The sequence below is a fragment of the Fukomys damarensis genome, unplaced genomic scaffold (genome assembly GCF_012274545.1).
Source record: "Fukomys damarensis isolate Sample0158 unplaced genomic scaffold, DMR_v1.0_HiC HiC_scaffold_33, whole genome shotgun sequence".
Lineage (NCBI taxonomy): Eukaryota > Metazoa > Chordata > Mammalia > Rodentia > Bathyergidae > Fukomys > Fukomys damarensis.
In genome coordinates, this window is record NW_022900945.1 from 31,965,593 (window position 1) to 31,981,571 (window position 15,979).

The window sequence follows — 15,979 nt, forward strand, 5'->3', positions numbered from 1 at the left end:
GCTTGCAATGTTTTTGTGTTAGATCTTATGGATCTGGAATCCATCTTTATGTTCTCTAGCCTACCAGAACTTCAGACAATTGTTCAACAATCATAACTGCTTAACAGATTCTGAATTTTAAAATGAGCCGTAAGAGAAGAAAGAGGCTGCATCGGTATCATGTGTGTAGATTTCTCAGACTGTATTTAATATACACATTTGATTTATTTCCTTAGGTATAAATATAAAATTAAACACGAGGAGAGCATTTAGAAAACTATTTATCATGTTTTCCTATTACAGCATCTTACTCTTTAAAAATGCCCACTGAGCAACTGGGTATCCACTGCAGATGGATTGAACACATCTATGTGAAACTGTAGTATACCGGATGGGTATCTAAATCAACTGTCTTGACATCTATCACTTTCCTGAGTTACATCCAGTTCCAACATATCCATCACATCTGAGCTTTTAACCTACCACAATCAACTTACTATTCATAATTCCTGCATAGTCAAACTAGAAAAACAGACCACAAAGGAACCATCTTACAGGATCTGCATCTTGATTTTTTTCCTTTAACTTCTTGTCTGACAGTAATATGTCACTGTTGCTGTGGACATGAGCTAATATATCTAGAATTTCTAATGTTTCTTTAGTGTGTGTGACACTGAGATTTTGCTTATCACCTAGGATTCTTACATGTCCTTTTTATAGACATGAGCTATTTAGATGCAGCAAGCTCAATAAACTCTTCTCTGTGAACTATCTTCCCATATATAGTTTCCCATCCTGACATTACTGGAACCCACCTTCTCCCAGAAGTTTCTGTATAATGAGTGGACTACTCTGTGACATTTTTTGGGATGATTTATCCTATGGTAGATAACTGGCAACTTAGAGAAGACTCTCACAGAACATTCATGTCACATATAGTGCATACATATAGTAGAGGGAGCTGTAGGAAAGTAATTCAGTCATACAAATCAGTAAACAAAGGAAATTAATAATAATAGCATGGTAAAATATCAATAATGTTGACTGTTTGAAATTTCAAGATGTCCATGCAAAACCCAAATTACCACTGACAGTATAGGTATGAAATGGGTCATGAATATGACTTTACACAAAAGTTGTACAATCTTTTGACAGCTCTAACTTTACCTGTCAATAGCAGGAGATATGAGTTTTAATTTATCTGACCTGTAAAATAACATTTCAATGATTAAACTCCTGATGCTTTCGTTTATCTTTGTAGCACTAAAACTTTGCTCAGTTCCTGGCATAATGAAAACAATCAACAAATTACTGTAGAAGAGAGACAGAAAGGACAGAAGGATGGAAACAAATAGGAAGAAAAGAAGAGAGGAAGCAGAGCAGAAAAGAAACAGAATAAAGGAGGAAGGAAGTGAGAGAGCGACAAGGGACAGAAGGAAGAAAGGAAGGAAGGAAAAGGGAGGAAAGAGGGAGGAAAAGGGAGGATGAAAGGGAGGGAGAGAGGGGAAGGGGCGACATGAGAGGGGAGGGAAGGAAGGAAGGGAGGACGGAGGGAGGGAGGGGACAGATGTAAGAAACATGAAAAGCCATTCGGCTTGACTGATTAACAAACTACGCCTACCACACGAATGGACAGTGTCAACTCTGGCACGTGGAAGATCTGACCGGGACACTTGTGCACCTGGCACCAAAACTGTGTGCAGTGACTTTTGATAAAATGTCACTGACAGACTTTCATCACTGTTCCATGAACTCTGTTACATATACAATCTATGTAACTCAGAATTTATGTCTTCAGCGATATTGTAATATATTAAAGAAACTTTATCCTAGCTTCCCAGCCACAGGGGAGTCTTCTTTTTTGTGGTAGAATCGGAATCCATGAGTCCTTACATTTATATTTGTGTTATTTCTACTAACCTGGGATTCAACATCAACTGACGGTAATTTGGAAAAAGCAGAATTAGCCAAATTCATATGGAAAGATAAATACAAACATATCCTAGGTAATGCTTTAGGAAGGAATTAATACCCAATTTTTCCATCATTGGCTTCCTATTTAATGTCTTATGAGTCAAAGCTAGGTACTCCTAGTTCAAAATACTCACATGACACAAACTAATCTGGTTGTTTATTTCAACTTGATATTATCTTTGATCATCAGTGACTATGTTCATCTCTGTAGGGCTACCTTATGTTACTTTATAAGCATTATAGTTTCAAGTGACATCTCAACTATTTGATTTTCATATAGAATTTTTGCCACATCCTATAATCTCCATTATAATAAGGATAATTTGGTGTTGTATTGGGACTTGCTTAAATTACATACAAATTATTGTTCTTTACAGCTGTTTATAACTCTCTCCTTATGTACATTTCCCATTACAGCATCATCATATAGAATAAGAAATATGCTCCTTCAGAGCTGCCCATGGACCTTAGGAACAGTTTCCTTGCTGTCACTGGAAAGTACTAGAAAAAGAAGGGTTTTAGAGCTAGGCAGATATTCTGGCTTCAAATTTCCTAACTTCATCCAAATTCCTTAATGTTGTCTGAGATGCAGGTTCTTCTTCAAAAAGTAATGAAAATACACAATGACACAAGTGTTGTGAGAATTAAATCAGCACCCTCTCAATTAATATATTCCAAAGCACTAGCTTTTATACAATGAGCACCTATTATAAAGAAACTGAGTCACTGAGATCAAGGAATGGACTCTACACTGATTAGTAGTCAAGGTAATAGTTCTCATTCCTTCCTTACGAAACCAAGGATGCTTGAGAGGATGATATGGAAACATTCTGTTACTAAGAAGTTAAAAGGACAAGGTCTCAGAGGAGCCTTGCCATAGACTGAGTCTAAGTCAGCTATTTTCTTCACCCGGCAACAGCTGAGTGCCTCCAGGTCCTGGGCACTCACTCAGGTACGGGAGTAAGTTGTGAGAATGTTAGCTTTCATGAAGACTATTTCTGCATGCATCTGAATCCTTATGTGGACTGCAAATTTCTGGAATCAAAAGAACCTTATTGTTTATCTTCACACCAGTCACTTACTGTCAAATACTAAGCAAAGTTTTAAAATGCAAGAAATAAATTCTAAATTAACCTTTGCATGGCTGGGAGCAATCCTAATTTTTCTGAGCCTCGATTTTATCATCTCTAAATGATTCTAATATCCATGTCACGTGATCACTGGGAGATTTTCTCAGAGCCATTAGGGCGCTACACAAACGTAAAGGCCATTTGCTGCTGCTGTCAATTTCACGTTATTATGCAGTGCGTGGATGCCAGGATGAATGTCTTCTTCACTAGCAACTGTGAAGGCAGAAAGACTAGTTCTCCACCAAACTTTTTGTTAATTCTATCACCTCACATCTACTGTTTGGACTGTGATCAGACTCATTCTCTGAACCCTTCCAAACTGGGAACTGTTGCCTCCTGGGTCGGCTCCTAGTGTCTGACTGCTGGGGATGGACAGCAAGCCCTGAGCCTTACTGTGCCTAGGACCTCAACTCACTCATTTCTCTGCGCTTTGCCTCCTCTTGTCTCCAGTTCTGACCATCCTCCCTTGTCTTACTCAGGTGTGCTTTCCTCCACTTCATTCCTTTCACCTCCAGCCTACTGCATTACTCTAACCTCCCACTCAGCCATTCAGCTCCAGGCTGGCATTTCCTCTGTAACCGCAGCTCAGCACTAGTCTATGATGTCCCCGTGACTTCCTGTTAGAACTGCTTGCCAGACCTTCCAGTCCACCCCCTTGCTCTGGCCTTCCTGGTGTGCAGGGCACCACGCATTTCCCCCCAGGCTGTGTAATCAAAACATAAGCTTCAGGGCTGTTCTAGCCCCTTTTTCTGTGTGCCGGAATCACCCATCTCTTCTCTCTGCCCAGCTTTTCCAGTCTGACTTGTCTATGTACTGCTGCAGCTTTCACTGTCTTTGCTCCCTGAGGTTTGTTCTCACCTTGTCATTAACCTGATTGCTTTTATATGCTTCTTTTTTAAACTTTAATGTGCCTCCTCTTTCAGATTCCTAGAAGTTCTCCCTTCTAAGTGAAAGAAGCCAAGACACCAGCACATTCACATCATACAATTTATGTAAATCCAATTAATCCAATCAAAGCTTATTTGTGAAAAGCCTGTCTTATGTGCTCTTTTGAAGTCACTTCCCATGAATGGAAATCTTAATTAGATGACTAAATTTAGGTTAGTGTATCTTGCAAGAAAACCATGAACATTTAATCTTTGATACTATAAACTGGAAAATCTGAGTTTCTCCTACCAAGAATAGTACTGTTCAGTTTCACATAAAGTTCAATCAGGGCTTTCCTGAAAGAACTACATCAAATCTTCATGTTCTAGAACAATGTATAAATACACATTTCACTTTAATTTCCATTTATAATGAGAAAATTGAAGGCATTTATTATACAGATGAGCACACCTGCTATATAATTTAGAAAATGCAAGTCAAGATGACTTAAAACAGCAACAGCAATAAAAATAACTTTGCTAATTTAAATTTTAATTACACATTTCCAATATACATTTTTATAATTATACAAATATTAGTCCATGGTGCACAAAAGGCAAAATCATGAAATGTGTGTGTCACAGAAGTTAACTTCTTACTAATTGAATAAGTAAAAAATTTATTTCTGTGATATTTTTATTTCTAAGTGTGAAAAACATAAAATTCCTGGAGCATACTTAGCAACTGAGACCTATGAGCTAAATATTTCTCTAGATTCCTTACAACTCTAAAAGAATATTTTTATTTTTTCTGTCAATTTAGTAAATTAAAATCAGTCACCAAAATAGAATTGCAGTACTTTTGTGAGGCAAGCAGATTCAGAAGATAGAGAAAGTAAGGCTGAGAGGTTAGAATGTGAATCATAGGTTTACCTCTTCTAGCTTCTAAAGCAATATGCATTTTAATCTATTGAGTACATTGGATTGTATTTTCTACCAAACCCTATATTCTGAGCCTAGTTATTTCTGTCTTATTCATCCTCCTGTTTCAGACAGTTTTACAGTTCCTTCAATCCACCAAGCTTCCTCCACCCAAACGACTGCGTGCTGTTTCCTAGGAGCACCTTTACTTCATCGTCCTAACCAGCTAACATTCCCTGCTCTCAGAAACATCCTCTTTCACAAAAGAAAGCTGTTAGCTGGTTAGGACGATGAAGTACATGTTTTTTTTTTAATTTTGTTTTTTGTCAGAATCAGTCAGTATACACTAATCCAGGGGTCCTTTTTCCCAACTGTGGTTATCTACAACCGATCACACACATAGCCTTGTCCAAGAAGGACTTGGTAATCATTCCGTGCACAGTAAAGAATGAATTCCTGTATAGCGGATCTCTGTGTTTTAACATGATTGTTAGTAGGTTATACCACTTGCACACATTTCATAAGGTGTGGCATTAATTTATATTTGTTTGATATTTCATTCTAATTGGGAAATCCTGAATCTCACTGTAAAGTATCCATAAACTATGAAAATCCTAATTTCATTTTCCCTGTTTTCCCTGAAGTTAGTTGAGATCATAAGTGAGCTGCTTGTCCAAGCAGCACTGAATCTTTCTTTACTCATTAATGTCATTCTCTAAAATACCACTAATTTTTATCACTCTCTGAGGAAAGAAACTCTTCAAAAATAGTTCTGTGTACTGAGTCAAGTGTTTCAACTCCAAGCTATGATTACTAATGATTCAGATATCCTGAGTGACAATAAAATCATGACTCACTGCATTTAGCAACTCTGCTAGCCAGCTGAATGCATCATCACAAGAACATCAAAAATAAAGAGCTTTAATTTTGCCATATATTACCTATTTCAGATGTAAAATGTATTCATGGCTTCACTTAGGAAGTTCAAAGGGAGATGAACTGCTTTTAAGTCACCTAATTTATTTGAAGGAAATTTTTAAATATATATTTAGATAGATAAAATGTCACACTTGGTGAAGAAAAGAATGTACACTACATAAATATGTAAGTGATAATTTAAAGTCACAAAAATGTGTGCTATGTGCAGTGAAAGGCATGAAAAATGAATTAGTATTTATAAAACAAAAACATAACTGTTAAAGATTTTTAAAACAAGATGATAGGTGTTGGGTATATTCTCCAAGTCAAGAAAATGAGATTTGTTTTAGACTACATTCTGTATAACTCTGACTAAATAAAAAATGAATACGCATAGGAAAAATATATGAAATTATGAACAACTGCAAATAAAATAAAATAAATATCTGGGTTTTGAAAAAATAAGTTAGACTTTTTATAGCCCTAAAATCTATGAATCTGTACTTAACATATTTTACCATAAAGGTAGCATTTATTCAAGTGCCTAAGAAGTTAACAATAGTCTTCATTAAGAGTACCTAAAATTATTTTAATTTCTATTAATCACTTTCTTTTAAAATACACAGGTAAGTATTTATACTGTGGACACCATTTAAAGCCATTATATTAGTAAATATGTTGAGAGCAGAAGGCAAAGACATAAAATATATTTGCTAGTCTATATTAATTCATACTCTTTTGATAGTTTGTAATTAACTATGATGTATAACCATATAGTAACATATTAAACTGTATATTCTACATACAACTAAAAGCATATTAATAATCATTTTATTCCAAGGCAGCAAATCCAGTTAGGAGAGGTTGTCTGGAGTTTGATCTTAAAGACTGAGAAGACCAGGTCAGTTTCAAACAGAGAGAAAAATGCCATGATCTCTTAACAGTGTCTGCTGTGATCTCGCTAGAGAGACATGTACGTCATCATGTATCTTTATCATTATGGAAAAACAGGGAATCTGTTTTTTTAAATGACAAAATTGACTACAATGTGTTCTATACCCATTAATGAATAGTGGATTAATGAACAAAATAGCAGGCAAAATAGGTATTTAGTCGGAGTGAAAGTACACCTGAAATGCATCATTCAGCACTGAGCATAAAAGATATAAGACATCTGGAGAATAGATGTAGAGAGCCAAAATGGCAGAACAAATTCAAATCCATGTCACGGGAAGATGAAAATTTGCAATCTCTAGAAAGGTACTAAGAAAACTGAAAAGAACTTCAAACATTGGGAAACTACCTGGACTGTTCATATTGTTTCAAAAGATTGAGAGGCCAGGACCAGAAGATTCGATGAGACAGGCTTTATTTTACTGGAAGATAGACTGTTCTAATAGACTTGTTTTATACACAGAAAGAACTGCCTGGGGAAGCAATCAGTCTCCTTCCCCAACTAGAGTTCAAACCTTTCCAAATGAGATATCCAGTGATACAGAGACCAGAAAAATGACCTAACTTTCTCAAGGTCTAAAAGCTGCTGACAGGCAGAGCAAAAAAGAATACTCAGGGACCCGCAGTGAACCCCTGTTCATTTTTGTCTTGTTTCCTCTCTAGCAACTCACTGCAAATCCACAATGACTTTCCCTTCTATCGAGCGTACATAAGACGAGGGGGAAAGGGGATGATCCAAAAAAGAACTCACAGGAAAAATAAGTTGCTGTTGACTCAAAGTGTCCAAGAAAGAGTTATGAGTGAATGAGACTGGAGCTACCTAAATTAAAAGATGGAAATATTGGCATGGATGGAAATAAAGACCAGGGTGAATAACAAAGCACAACAATGCAGAGAACTGCTTTTCAAGTCACCACTGCTTCCCAGGCAAACTCACCAGAACTGACTGGGAGTTTTTACTAGTTATGATTCCTTAGATAAAAGTAAAACTAGATTTGGACCATACTACAGCTTTATATAAAAGTAATTTGGGTACACAGATTTTAAATTCCTATAGTGCAATTTTTAACTAAGTTAGTTATACTGTTATCTTAAAGTTATCAAAGAAGACCTGTTGTTACAAACATAAAAGGAATATCACAGAGCCAAGTGATTTAGAAATTAAATGGGTTGGTTTCTTCATCTTTTGCTACACTTCATTATCACAGGTTAATTGATAATCATAACTATCATGTTCAGAAAATTCTTTGAGGTCAACAAGAATAGTCACAAGAGTAAAAATATCACATTCTCTTCAATTCTGTCTCTGAATTTGCACTGCCACAAGGAGATTCACTGCAGGTAGCTTTATATCCTCCCGGAGAAGGCAGAAAATAACTCAGTTCTAGTGATGAGGGCCACCCCCATGTTAAAACCACATCTAGAACCATTCAGCCAAGGAGGCCATTTCTTTGATATGGGGTCATGAGTTAGTGCCTTAATCTTTGAGTCTCGTTCATCTCACCTTTAAATTGAGATAGCAAGAGAGCCAATCTCACAATGCTGCTGTGAAGGCTAAATTAGGTAATATGTGGAAAGTACTTGTGACAATACCTTATGTATACCAAGTCCTTCATATATGTTCACTATCTATATAATTTCTCATTAGTTGTGTGGTATTGAACAAGTCACTTAATGTATGAACACTGATCTCAAAATTAAGAGATAAAAACCGTATGATTTCTATGTCCTATTTCATGTCTAAAAATTTCCAACTATGAAGTACCGTGCAGTCTCACACATCAAATTCACAAATCTTTTCTAAAAATAAAATGGCAGAAAGAGCCTGATAGTGTGGCTTGAATAAAGTGTCTACTGGATTTCCATTTCTGTATTCTAGACTCAGCCCAGAAAAAATGAAAAGAGGACCCCAAGTAATCATGTGAGGAGGAGCCAAAGCAAACAGGAAACAAAGGTCTCTTTGTGAAAGACCGAAAGGGTTGTCACGTAGTCTGGACTAATTCTCTTCATTCATTTTAGCGACTGAGCAAACCCCGATACTGTCCAGGCATGTGTGAAGGAAGAGGTCACCATCACCAAACCAAAGACATTATTTTCTCCTTTTAATTGGAAATGTTAGGGATTCATTTTAAATAACAGGATGAATCCCCAAGCACACTATCTCTATCCAATACTGCTTGCTTTGGTGTCTGTGAGAACATGACATTCTGCTTTGATGAGGTCTCTGGAAACACAAGATGCCGCTCAGGATGAAAAGTGCTTCTATGCACCCCACTGTGAGAAAAAGCTAGATCTGAAATGGATGTTTTTTGTTAAAGTACAGTTTCTGCTGGCACTATTGAAAGCACCCTTTTAGGAAAGGGATCATCGCACAAGAAACACATAGAGGTTCTAGTTATATCAACACAAATCCACCTTCCCTTCGACAGGAAATCCCCCAAGTTATTTTGATAACAGATAGCTACATTTATAGTTAACTGGCCTGTTATTTCCCAATATTGCTTTGAAAAATTAAGGGGGAGGGTTGTGGTTGAGTTTCAATTTCTGTTTTGGGATTTGGAGAGAACCACTTAACTTTAAAGCTTAATTTCAAGGAATGATGCACACGGAAAGTACTTACCAAGTATTTGTTCAGAGACAGTATGACCAAAGGTGAGAAGGAGGGAGGACAGAGGAAGACAAAGGAAAGAACTTTTCACATCTCCATTCTTTCTATACTGCTTCAATTTCAAGTGTTTCAGATATTTTTTATCCCATGCCAAACATAAAGTACACCTCAATAAATGAAAAGTTTCAACCGATTAGCAAAATATGAATGCACTGACAAAGAAAGTAAAAATATTGTTACCCACTTAGCTAAATTATTTTGAACGTATATTACAAAAATAATGTCAATAAAGAGACTTAGTTCCTAAATTATGAAGTTTACAGTTTAAGCTACTTTAGCATAATCTGTGTTATATGTATGTACCCATTTGTTTATGTTCTAATTAGGAAGGCTAAGTCAAAATACTACTAAAAAGCAAAATCTTACATAGCCATAACATTTTATTATAAAAGTCCACCCTAAAGTTGCTGCCCAGTCTTTTTGTTGTATGTATGCTAATTACCAAATGATTTAATTAGCATTGTGGATATAAAAAGAAATTTTTTTACTCATGAAAGCTAACTTTTAATTAGTGTGATGAATGCTAAAAATGGTCTCTTATTGGTGAAATGAAAGATGTCCAAGCTATCTGCATTGACTAAAATAGTTTAGAGAGATCTCCAACCCCTGAATGAGCAGAGTATGTGAGTCTGATAGTCCTACCCTATCCCCCAGTGGCTTACTCAAAATGCATCCAGTGTCCAGCCATTGTTGGTTTAGGATTTCAGGTTGGAGAATGTCAGCCTCTGGACACAGAATCCCATGTTGGCTGTTCTGGCCTTTCACAGAGTTTATTCAGTGTGACACCTCAAAGGACAGAGAGTGAAGGGTTCATTGAGCTTACAGACAGGGTCCTTGGACTACTGTGCTTGTTTGAAGAAAAGCTTATGAAATGACTCTAGTCTCAGCAGAATTTAGCTTGATGGTTGAATTCAAATTCATTTTAACCTCATCACCTAGAACTTCAATGGGCACCCGGACACCAAAACTAATCCCCAAGTTTGGCAATGCTAAATTCCCTTGCATCACTTTATAACATCCTGACTTTCAGATGCTCAAGTCTAGTGAGGAAGCATTTAAAACTAAAATATAAAGCAAAGGATTAAAAGGACTGTAGTCATTTGAACTTGGAAAGTCAAAGGAATTGATACTATATCAGAAAGTTTCAGAAAGTTGGAACAAAAAGTTTTTGTTTGTTTGTTTGTTTTGGTGAGGGGAGATGTCATGAAGGGAGTATTACAGAAATTCAAAGGAGGAGAGATAAAAATGAATTTATTCAAGAAATTACAAATGCAATAGCCACACAGCCCCCCATTCACGTATGTCTCAGTGGGAAATGCTACCAAAAGCACTCTTTATAAAGTTTAAAATGTAGCTGGCCTGGAAAAAAAAACTTTAGAATTGTGTTTCTAATCCCCCCAAATGGTAATTTTACTGACAGTGATTCTCAAACTACAGCTGTCATAAGACTAAAAGAGTAACCAGCCTGCTGAGTGAAAACTGGCATTCCCAGAAATAGTTTAAATAGTACTGATTATAGAACTCTATTTCATATACTTTAAAATATCACCCATCAAAATAATATTCCTTACAATTCTCCAAAGTTTATAAAAAACCGTCTTAACTACAGATTAAGATCACACCTCTGACTTCAGAGCTTGCCCTCTCAACCATTATGGGTAAAATGTTGGTTCTGGAAGGTCAGATTGCACTGGCTAATGTGCCAGTCTTAGGAATCCATGAAATTTTTTTGTTTGTTTGTTTTGTTTTTCAAACAGACTTTAAATTGCCCTTTTCATATTTTTGTAACAAGAACTATACATTATCAAGTATGTGGTTACTATGAAGAACACACTACTATATAATCAATGTGCTTTATATAGCTCCTGCTTGGAAGGAGTGGCCTCACTTAGGCTGCAAATCACATTTGTGGGCAACTTCATGTAGTGGGCAGAACACTGGACTTAAGGTAATAGTTTCCGATGCAGGATGTGTCATTTGCCACCAGAGTGAACTGCTAAAGCTCTCTCGATGTGTTATCGTATATACTGCACCATCTGAGTGGATTAATGTGAGTAGTAACTGGCTCACCTCCTTCTGCTAGCAAAAATGATTAAATGCGCTTGATGTCACTTTAATCTACACCATCAATAAAAGTTATTTGCATTTATGATAAAGAGCTGACATCTATTGAACACTCGGTACATGCATGTATGTAGTTATTGTAAGCACCACAGTGAGTATTACTATCTCAATTCTGTGGACAAAACAACTGAGGCTCAGAGATGTACTCTCAAGTGTTGAAGAGCAGGGAACATGCTTTATTCCTTTTACATGCCCAAGCAACAGCACCTCCCATAATATATAGTACATGCTTTATTTTCATTCAGAACTTTTATAAATAATGTCTTTTTGGCGCGGTGAAATTTAAAAATCAATATACTACAATAAATACTTAACAAATAGTTATCTGATATCTGTAGTGCTCCTTCTAAACCTTATTTATTTCCAATTATAAAAATGAATAGGGGGGCTGGGGATTTAGCTCACCGGTTCAGTGGCCTGCCTCGCAAGCACAAGGACCGGAGTTCGATCCCTGGTACCACAAAAAAAAAAAAAGAATAGGGTAATTTTTAATAATAATCTTGACATAAGAATTTACTGAAATAATTTGAAAAACATTATTTGAGCATTGAAATAATAGTCTGTAATAAAGGCCATTTTACTGTTATACTGTTGGCTTTTTATTTTTACTACTCTTTCTACATGAAAATCACCAAAGAATTCTAAACATCATTCGTACTCATTTTTCCAAACCACAGTGAGTATAGAAGGCTGGCAAAGTAGAGCTGCAAATGATGCTAACTATCTCCAATGACCAAGTGTTTTCAGATCCCAGGTTACCGCTCACAGTGTGTTTCCCATATATGTACGAAGTGGCTTATTGTCTCTAAATTGTTTTCTCTTCCATCCAATTCTTACAATAGCTCTGAAAGGTAGGAGAAGTAAGTTAACATTTTTAGATAAGGTAACTATCTCAGAGAGGCTACATGGTAATGAGTGCTGGGGGAAAGAGGCTAGGAAAAGTGGAACAGGAGTAAGGAAAGGGAGAGGGAGAGAGAGAGAGAGAGAGAGAGAGAGAGAGAGGTGGAGAGGGAGAAGGAAAAACTAGCTGCTGTTCTGATTCAAGAATCTTTACTTTCCCCTCAGCAGCAGCGCCTCCTTATCAGAATGCAGAGCAGAGAGGATGCACGCAAAGAGAAAGATAAAGAATAATGAAAGGGGTAAAGAAAGAAAATGGAAGAACGAAGGAAAAAGGGTGATGTGAATGAATGAGTATTAATGAGACTCCCCAAGTAAAGCAGAATACTGAGAAATACCAGGAAGTGTCCAAGCAGACCCATAAACCTCAAAGAGAAGTTATTTTAGGGGATAATGCACATTATCTGTTTGATGCACATTGTTGAAAATCATAGAGGCTTTTACTAAAAAATGGCATGCACATATAAATACACAATTTTATACACAATTCCTGTGCATTCACTGCACCTCAAAATCTTGGGCTAGGTCCCACTTTTAAAAAATATGCCTTAGAAACAGAGGTGGCTTCAGATTTCCATTCTCTGTAGCCATCAGACCTGGAGCCAGAGGGTGGATCTCCACCAGTGTGGGTGCCTGCAGCACTGTAGCAGCATGTAGCACTAGACGAGAGGTGAAACTTCCTATCAGAACAACAGGACTCTGAATTCCTTCTGCTGCCACCCACACTTCCACAATGTCTCCAGCTCAATCGGATGTGAAACAATTTCGTGCGCCACTCCTCAAGACCATTATCTACAATGAAACACAAAGCTTCCCATCAAGCCGGGAAAACTGAAATCAAGGACAAAAAAGCTGAGAAAACTGTGACTCTCTTGGCATTGAATAGCTATGACTAAAAAATCTTTAAAGAATAGGTAGCATGAGATAATTGACAATGTGAAATGGGAAGAAAAGCGCTAAAGGTGTAGGGAAAGTGGGAAGGATAGGAGAAGGGTAATAAAGGAAAAAAATAGGAGAAAATGAAAAAGTGGAAATAAAGTTTTTGTAAATAGGAAAGGGAGGAGGGGGTGAAGGGAGGGCAGGGGCAAGAGGAAAAAATGAGAACCAAGATCTGTCATGTAAAGGTACAAGACGCCAATAATGAATGTAACTGTACTGTACACCTAAAATGTACCAATAAACTCAATAAAAAAAAAGAATAGGTAGCATGTCAGAATAAAGACGTTTAACAAAAGGAGTAAGTGCACAGGTTTGGGTGATTGGCGCTGTGTCTGTGGGACTGTGAATTGGTCATCTAGCCTCTTTCCCTTCAAGGCTCCTTCACAATTTTACTGTGAAAATGAATTCCATTAGTGACCTTCAACAACTTCATCTGACATCGTAATCTTACCAAATTTCCTATATCTCATTGGTAAAATGGATTAAATGATAGTATATTTAAAGAAAATACGATCATGGGGAGAATTACATGAATAAATGCATAGGGTCTGAAGCATAAGAAATGAATGATAAATATTAGGTGGTGTTACCTTACATGATGGGGGGGGTCACCAAAGATGAGAATGAATTTGATTCTAAGAATACAGTTCTTGTTTTACTTTTCAAACTATTCAAACTCCCCAATTTATGAAGCTAGGATTGAACTAGGTGGTATCTGCCTATCTCTAATAGATATTTCAGACTTAGAAACACTAACAAAGGCATTTTTACTAAGAGCTTTACATAGTCTTGGCTGAGCACCACAATCTTAGAAGGAATAATGGTAGGTGACACATGTGGCTGGGCACAGCTCTGACACATTCATGTGTTAACTCATTTCATACTCAAAATAACATTATGAGACCAATATTCATATTATCTCTATATTATAGTTGAAGAAATAAGGCGTACCATGGTATGGAAAGACTAACTGGTTTAAGTTCTCACAGCTGGAAAGTAGCAGACCTGGGTTTCAACCCAAGCAGTGTCAGACTTCAGAATGCGTGCTCTTAACTTTGACATGTACAGACACTGTAGGAAGCAGATGTATTTATCTGTAGCTTATGAATGATTTGCCAAAGGCACATGACTAGTAAGCTAAAGAAAGCAGGTTAAGAATGTAGAATTGTCTGTCACCTGTGTTGGTACTTTGTCTCCCATAGCACACCACAGGAGTGAGCTCCAAAAATAAGGACAGCAGGGGACACCGAGACGAGGTTTGGGGGAGAGGAAGTCTGTGTCTATGGGAAAGCTTGGCATATGAGACGCCTTTCTGTCATCCCTCACACCAGTCTCATCTTCCTGGGGATGCAGACACAGAGATTCTGATATGTCCTTTAACCTTCAAACCCACCCTGTCTGGTGTCAGGGTCCACCTTGGTGGTGCTAGTTTTCTTTATCTTGGTCCTAGCTCTATGAAGATAGATGGTCTCACTTTGTTTCCTTCAGGTCATCTGTGTTGCCTAAAGATCTAATGAACAGTAACTCTGAGTAGTCACCGAATCCAAATTTAGAGAGGATAAACCATTACTATCATTAATTCTTTCAATCAATGAAAGCCAAATATCATTAATTAAATTTCTATCTGTGTATGATTTATGCATCACTTTAATAAATGTTACACAGATCAAACTAAGAAACATCCGTCTTCAGGGTTTACAAACCATATCAAATGTTGGGGACAAGAACTAAAATGAAAATATGTAGACACATTGATAATGGAAGAGTTTTCTACACTCTTGTCTTCGAAATGCTCTGTAACACCACCCATCAAACTATGTCCTTGCTCATTTCCTAACAAACTCTCAGCCCAGCATTTCATTTCTCACAAACACAACCCCAACCTATGTCTTCAGTCTTGGGCCCTTCTTTACCCTGGAAACAACCTCTTCAAGATGAACCAATACCTATCTTGAGAGTAGAGTCTGCATTTTCTGCCTGCATAGGCTTGTTCATGACACTATTCCGGCGATGTCCTAACTCAAGAGTCACTTCAACCTCTTCTTTAACACAAACCTCGAATGCCACCATCTCCTCCATGAAGCCTTTCCCTCCCACAAAAGTGAGCTTTTTCCCCTCTGGGCCATCAGATATCTTCGTGATTCAAGAATAATGTAATATATATGCATATAATTATGCATATAACTTTTATTATGATTAGTTATATTATGATCTTTGGCATGTTTAGCTAATTTCTCAAATTAGGCTACAAATTTCTCTTGACCAGTGCCCATGATTTACTACTGAACTTGCCCATATAACCTCTGTTCTGCCAAATATAGTGTTTGGAACCCAGAGATTCAATAAACAGTGAACAGTTATTCTATGAATAATAATGTTCTGCTAGGGATGCTGCTCAATAGTGAGCACTTCCCTAGTGTGCACAAGGCCCTACGTTCAATCTCCAGCATTACAAGAGGTAAAATAAAATAAATAGTGTTGATGATACAGTGAACTCGTATGGAGTACAACTGAGGACCTGGAAGGCCATTTACATATTATAACTAATGTAACATTCAAAATCCTGTCACTGGGGTGATTGAAGCTTAACAAGGTTAAATAAATTGTTC

The 15,979-nt window shown here is 37.0% G+C and overlaps 1 protein-coding gene across 1 annotated transcript in view; it reads right to left on the reverse strand.

Moving 5' to 3' along the window:
- The window catches only part of Plppr5 (phospholipid phosphatase related 5), a 113,929-nt gene extending 98,480 nt beyond the window's left edge, over positions 1-15,449 (reverse strand). The window contains exon 1 of the mRNA XM_010639923.2: positions 15,317-15,449. Coding sequence (XP_010638225.1) covers positions 15,317-15,449 — 133 coding nt within the window. The remainder of the gene's footprint in view (positions 1-15,316) is intronic.
- Positions 15,450-15,979: the final 530 nt, after the last annotated feature.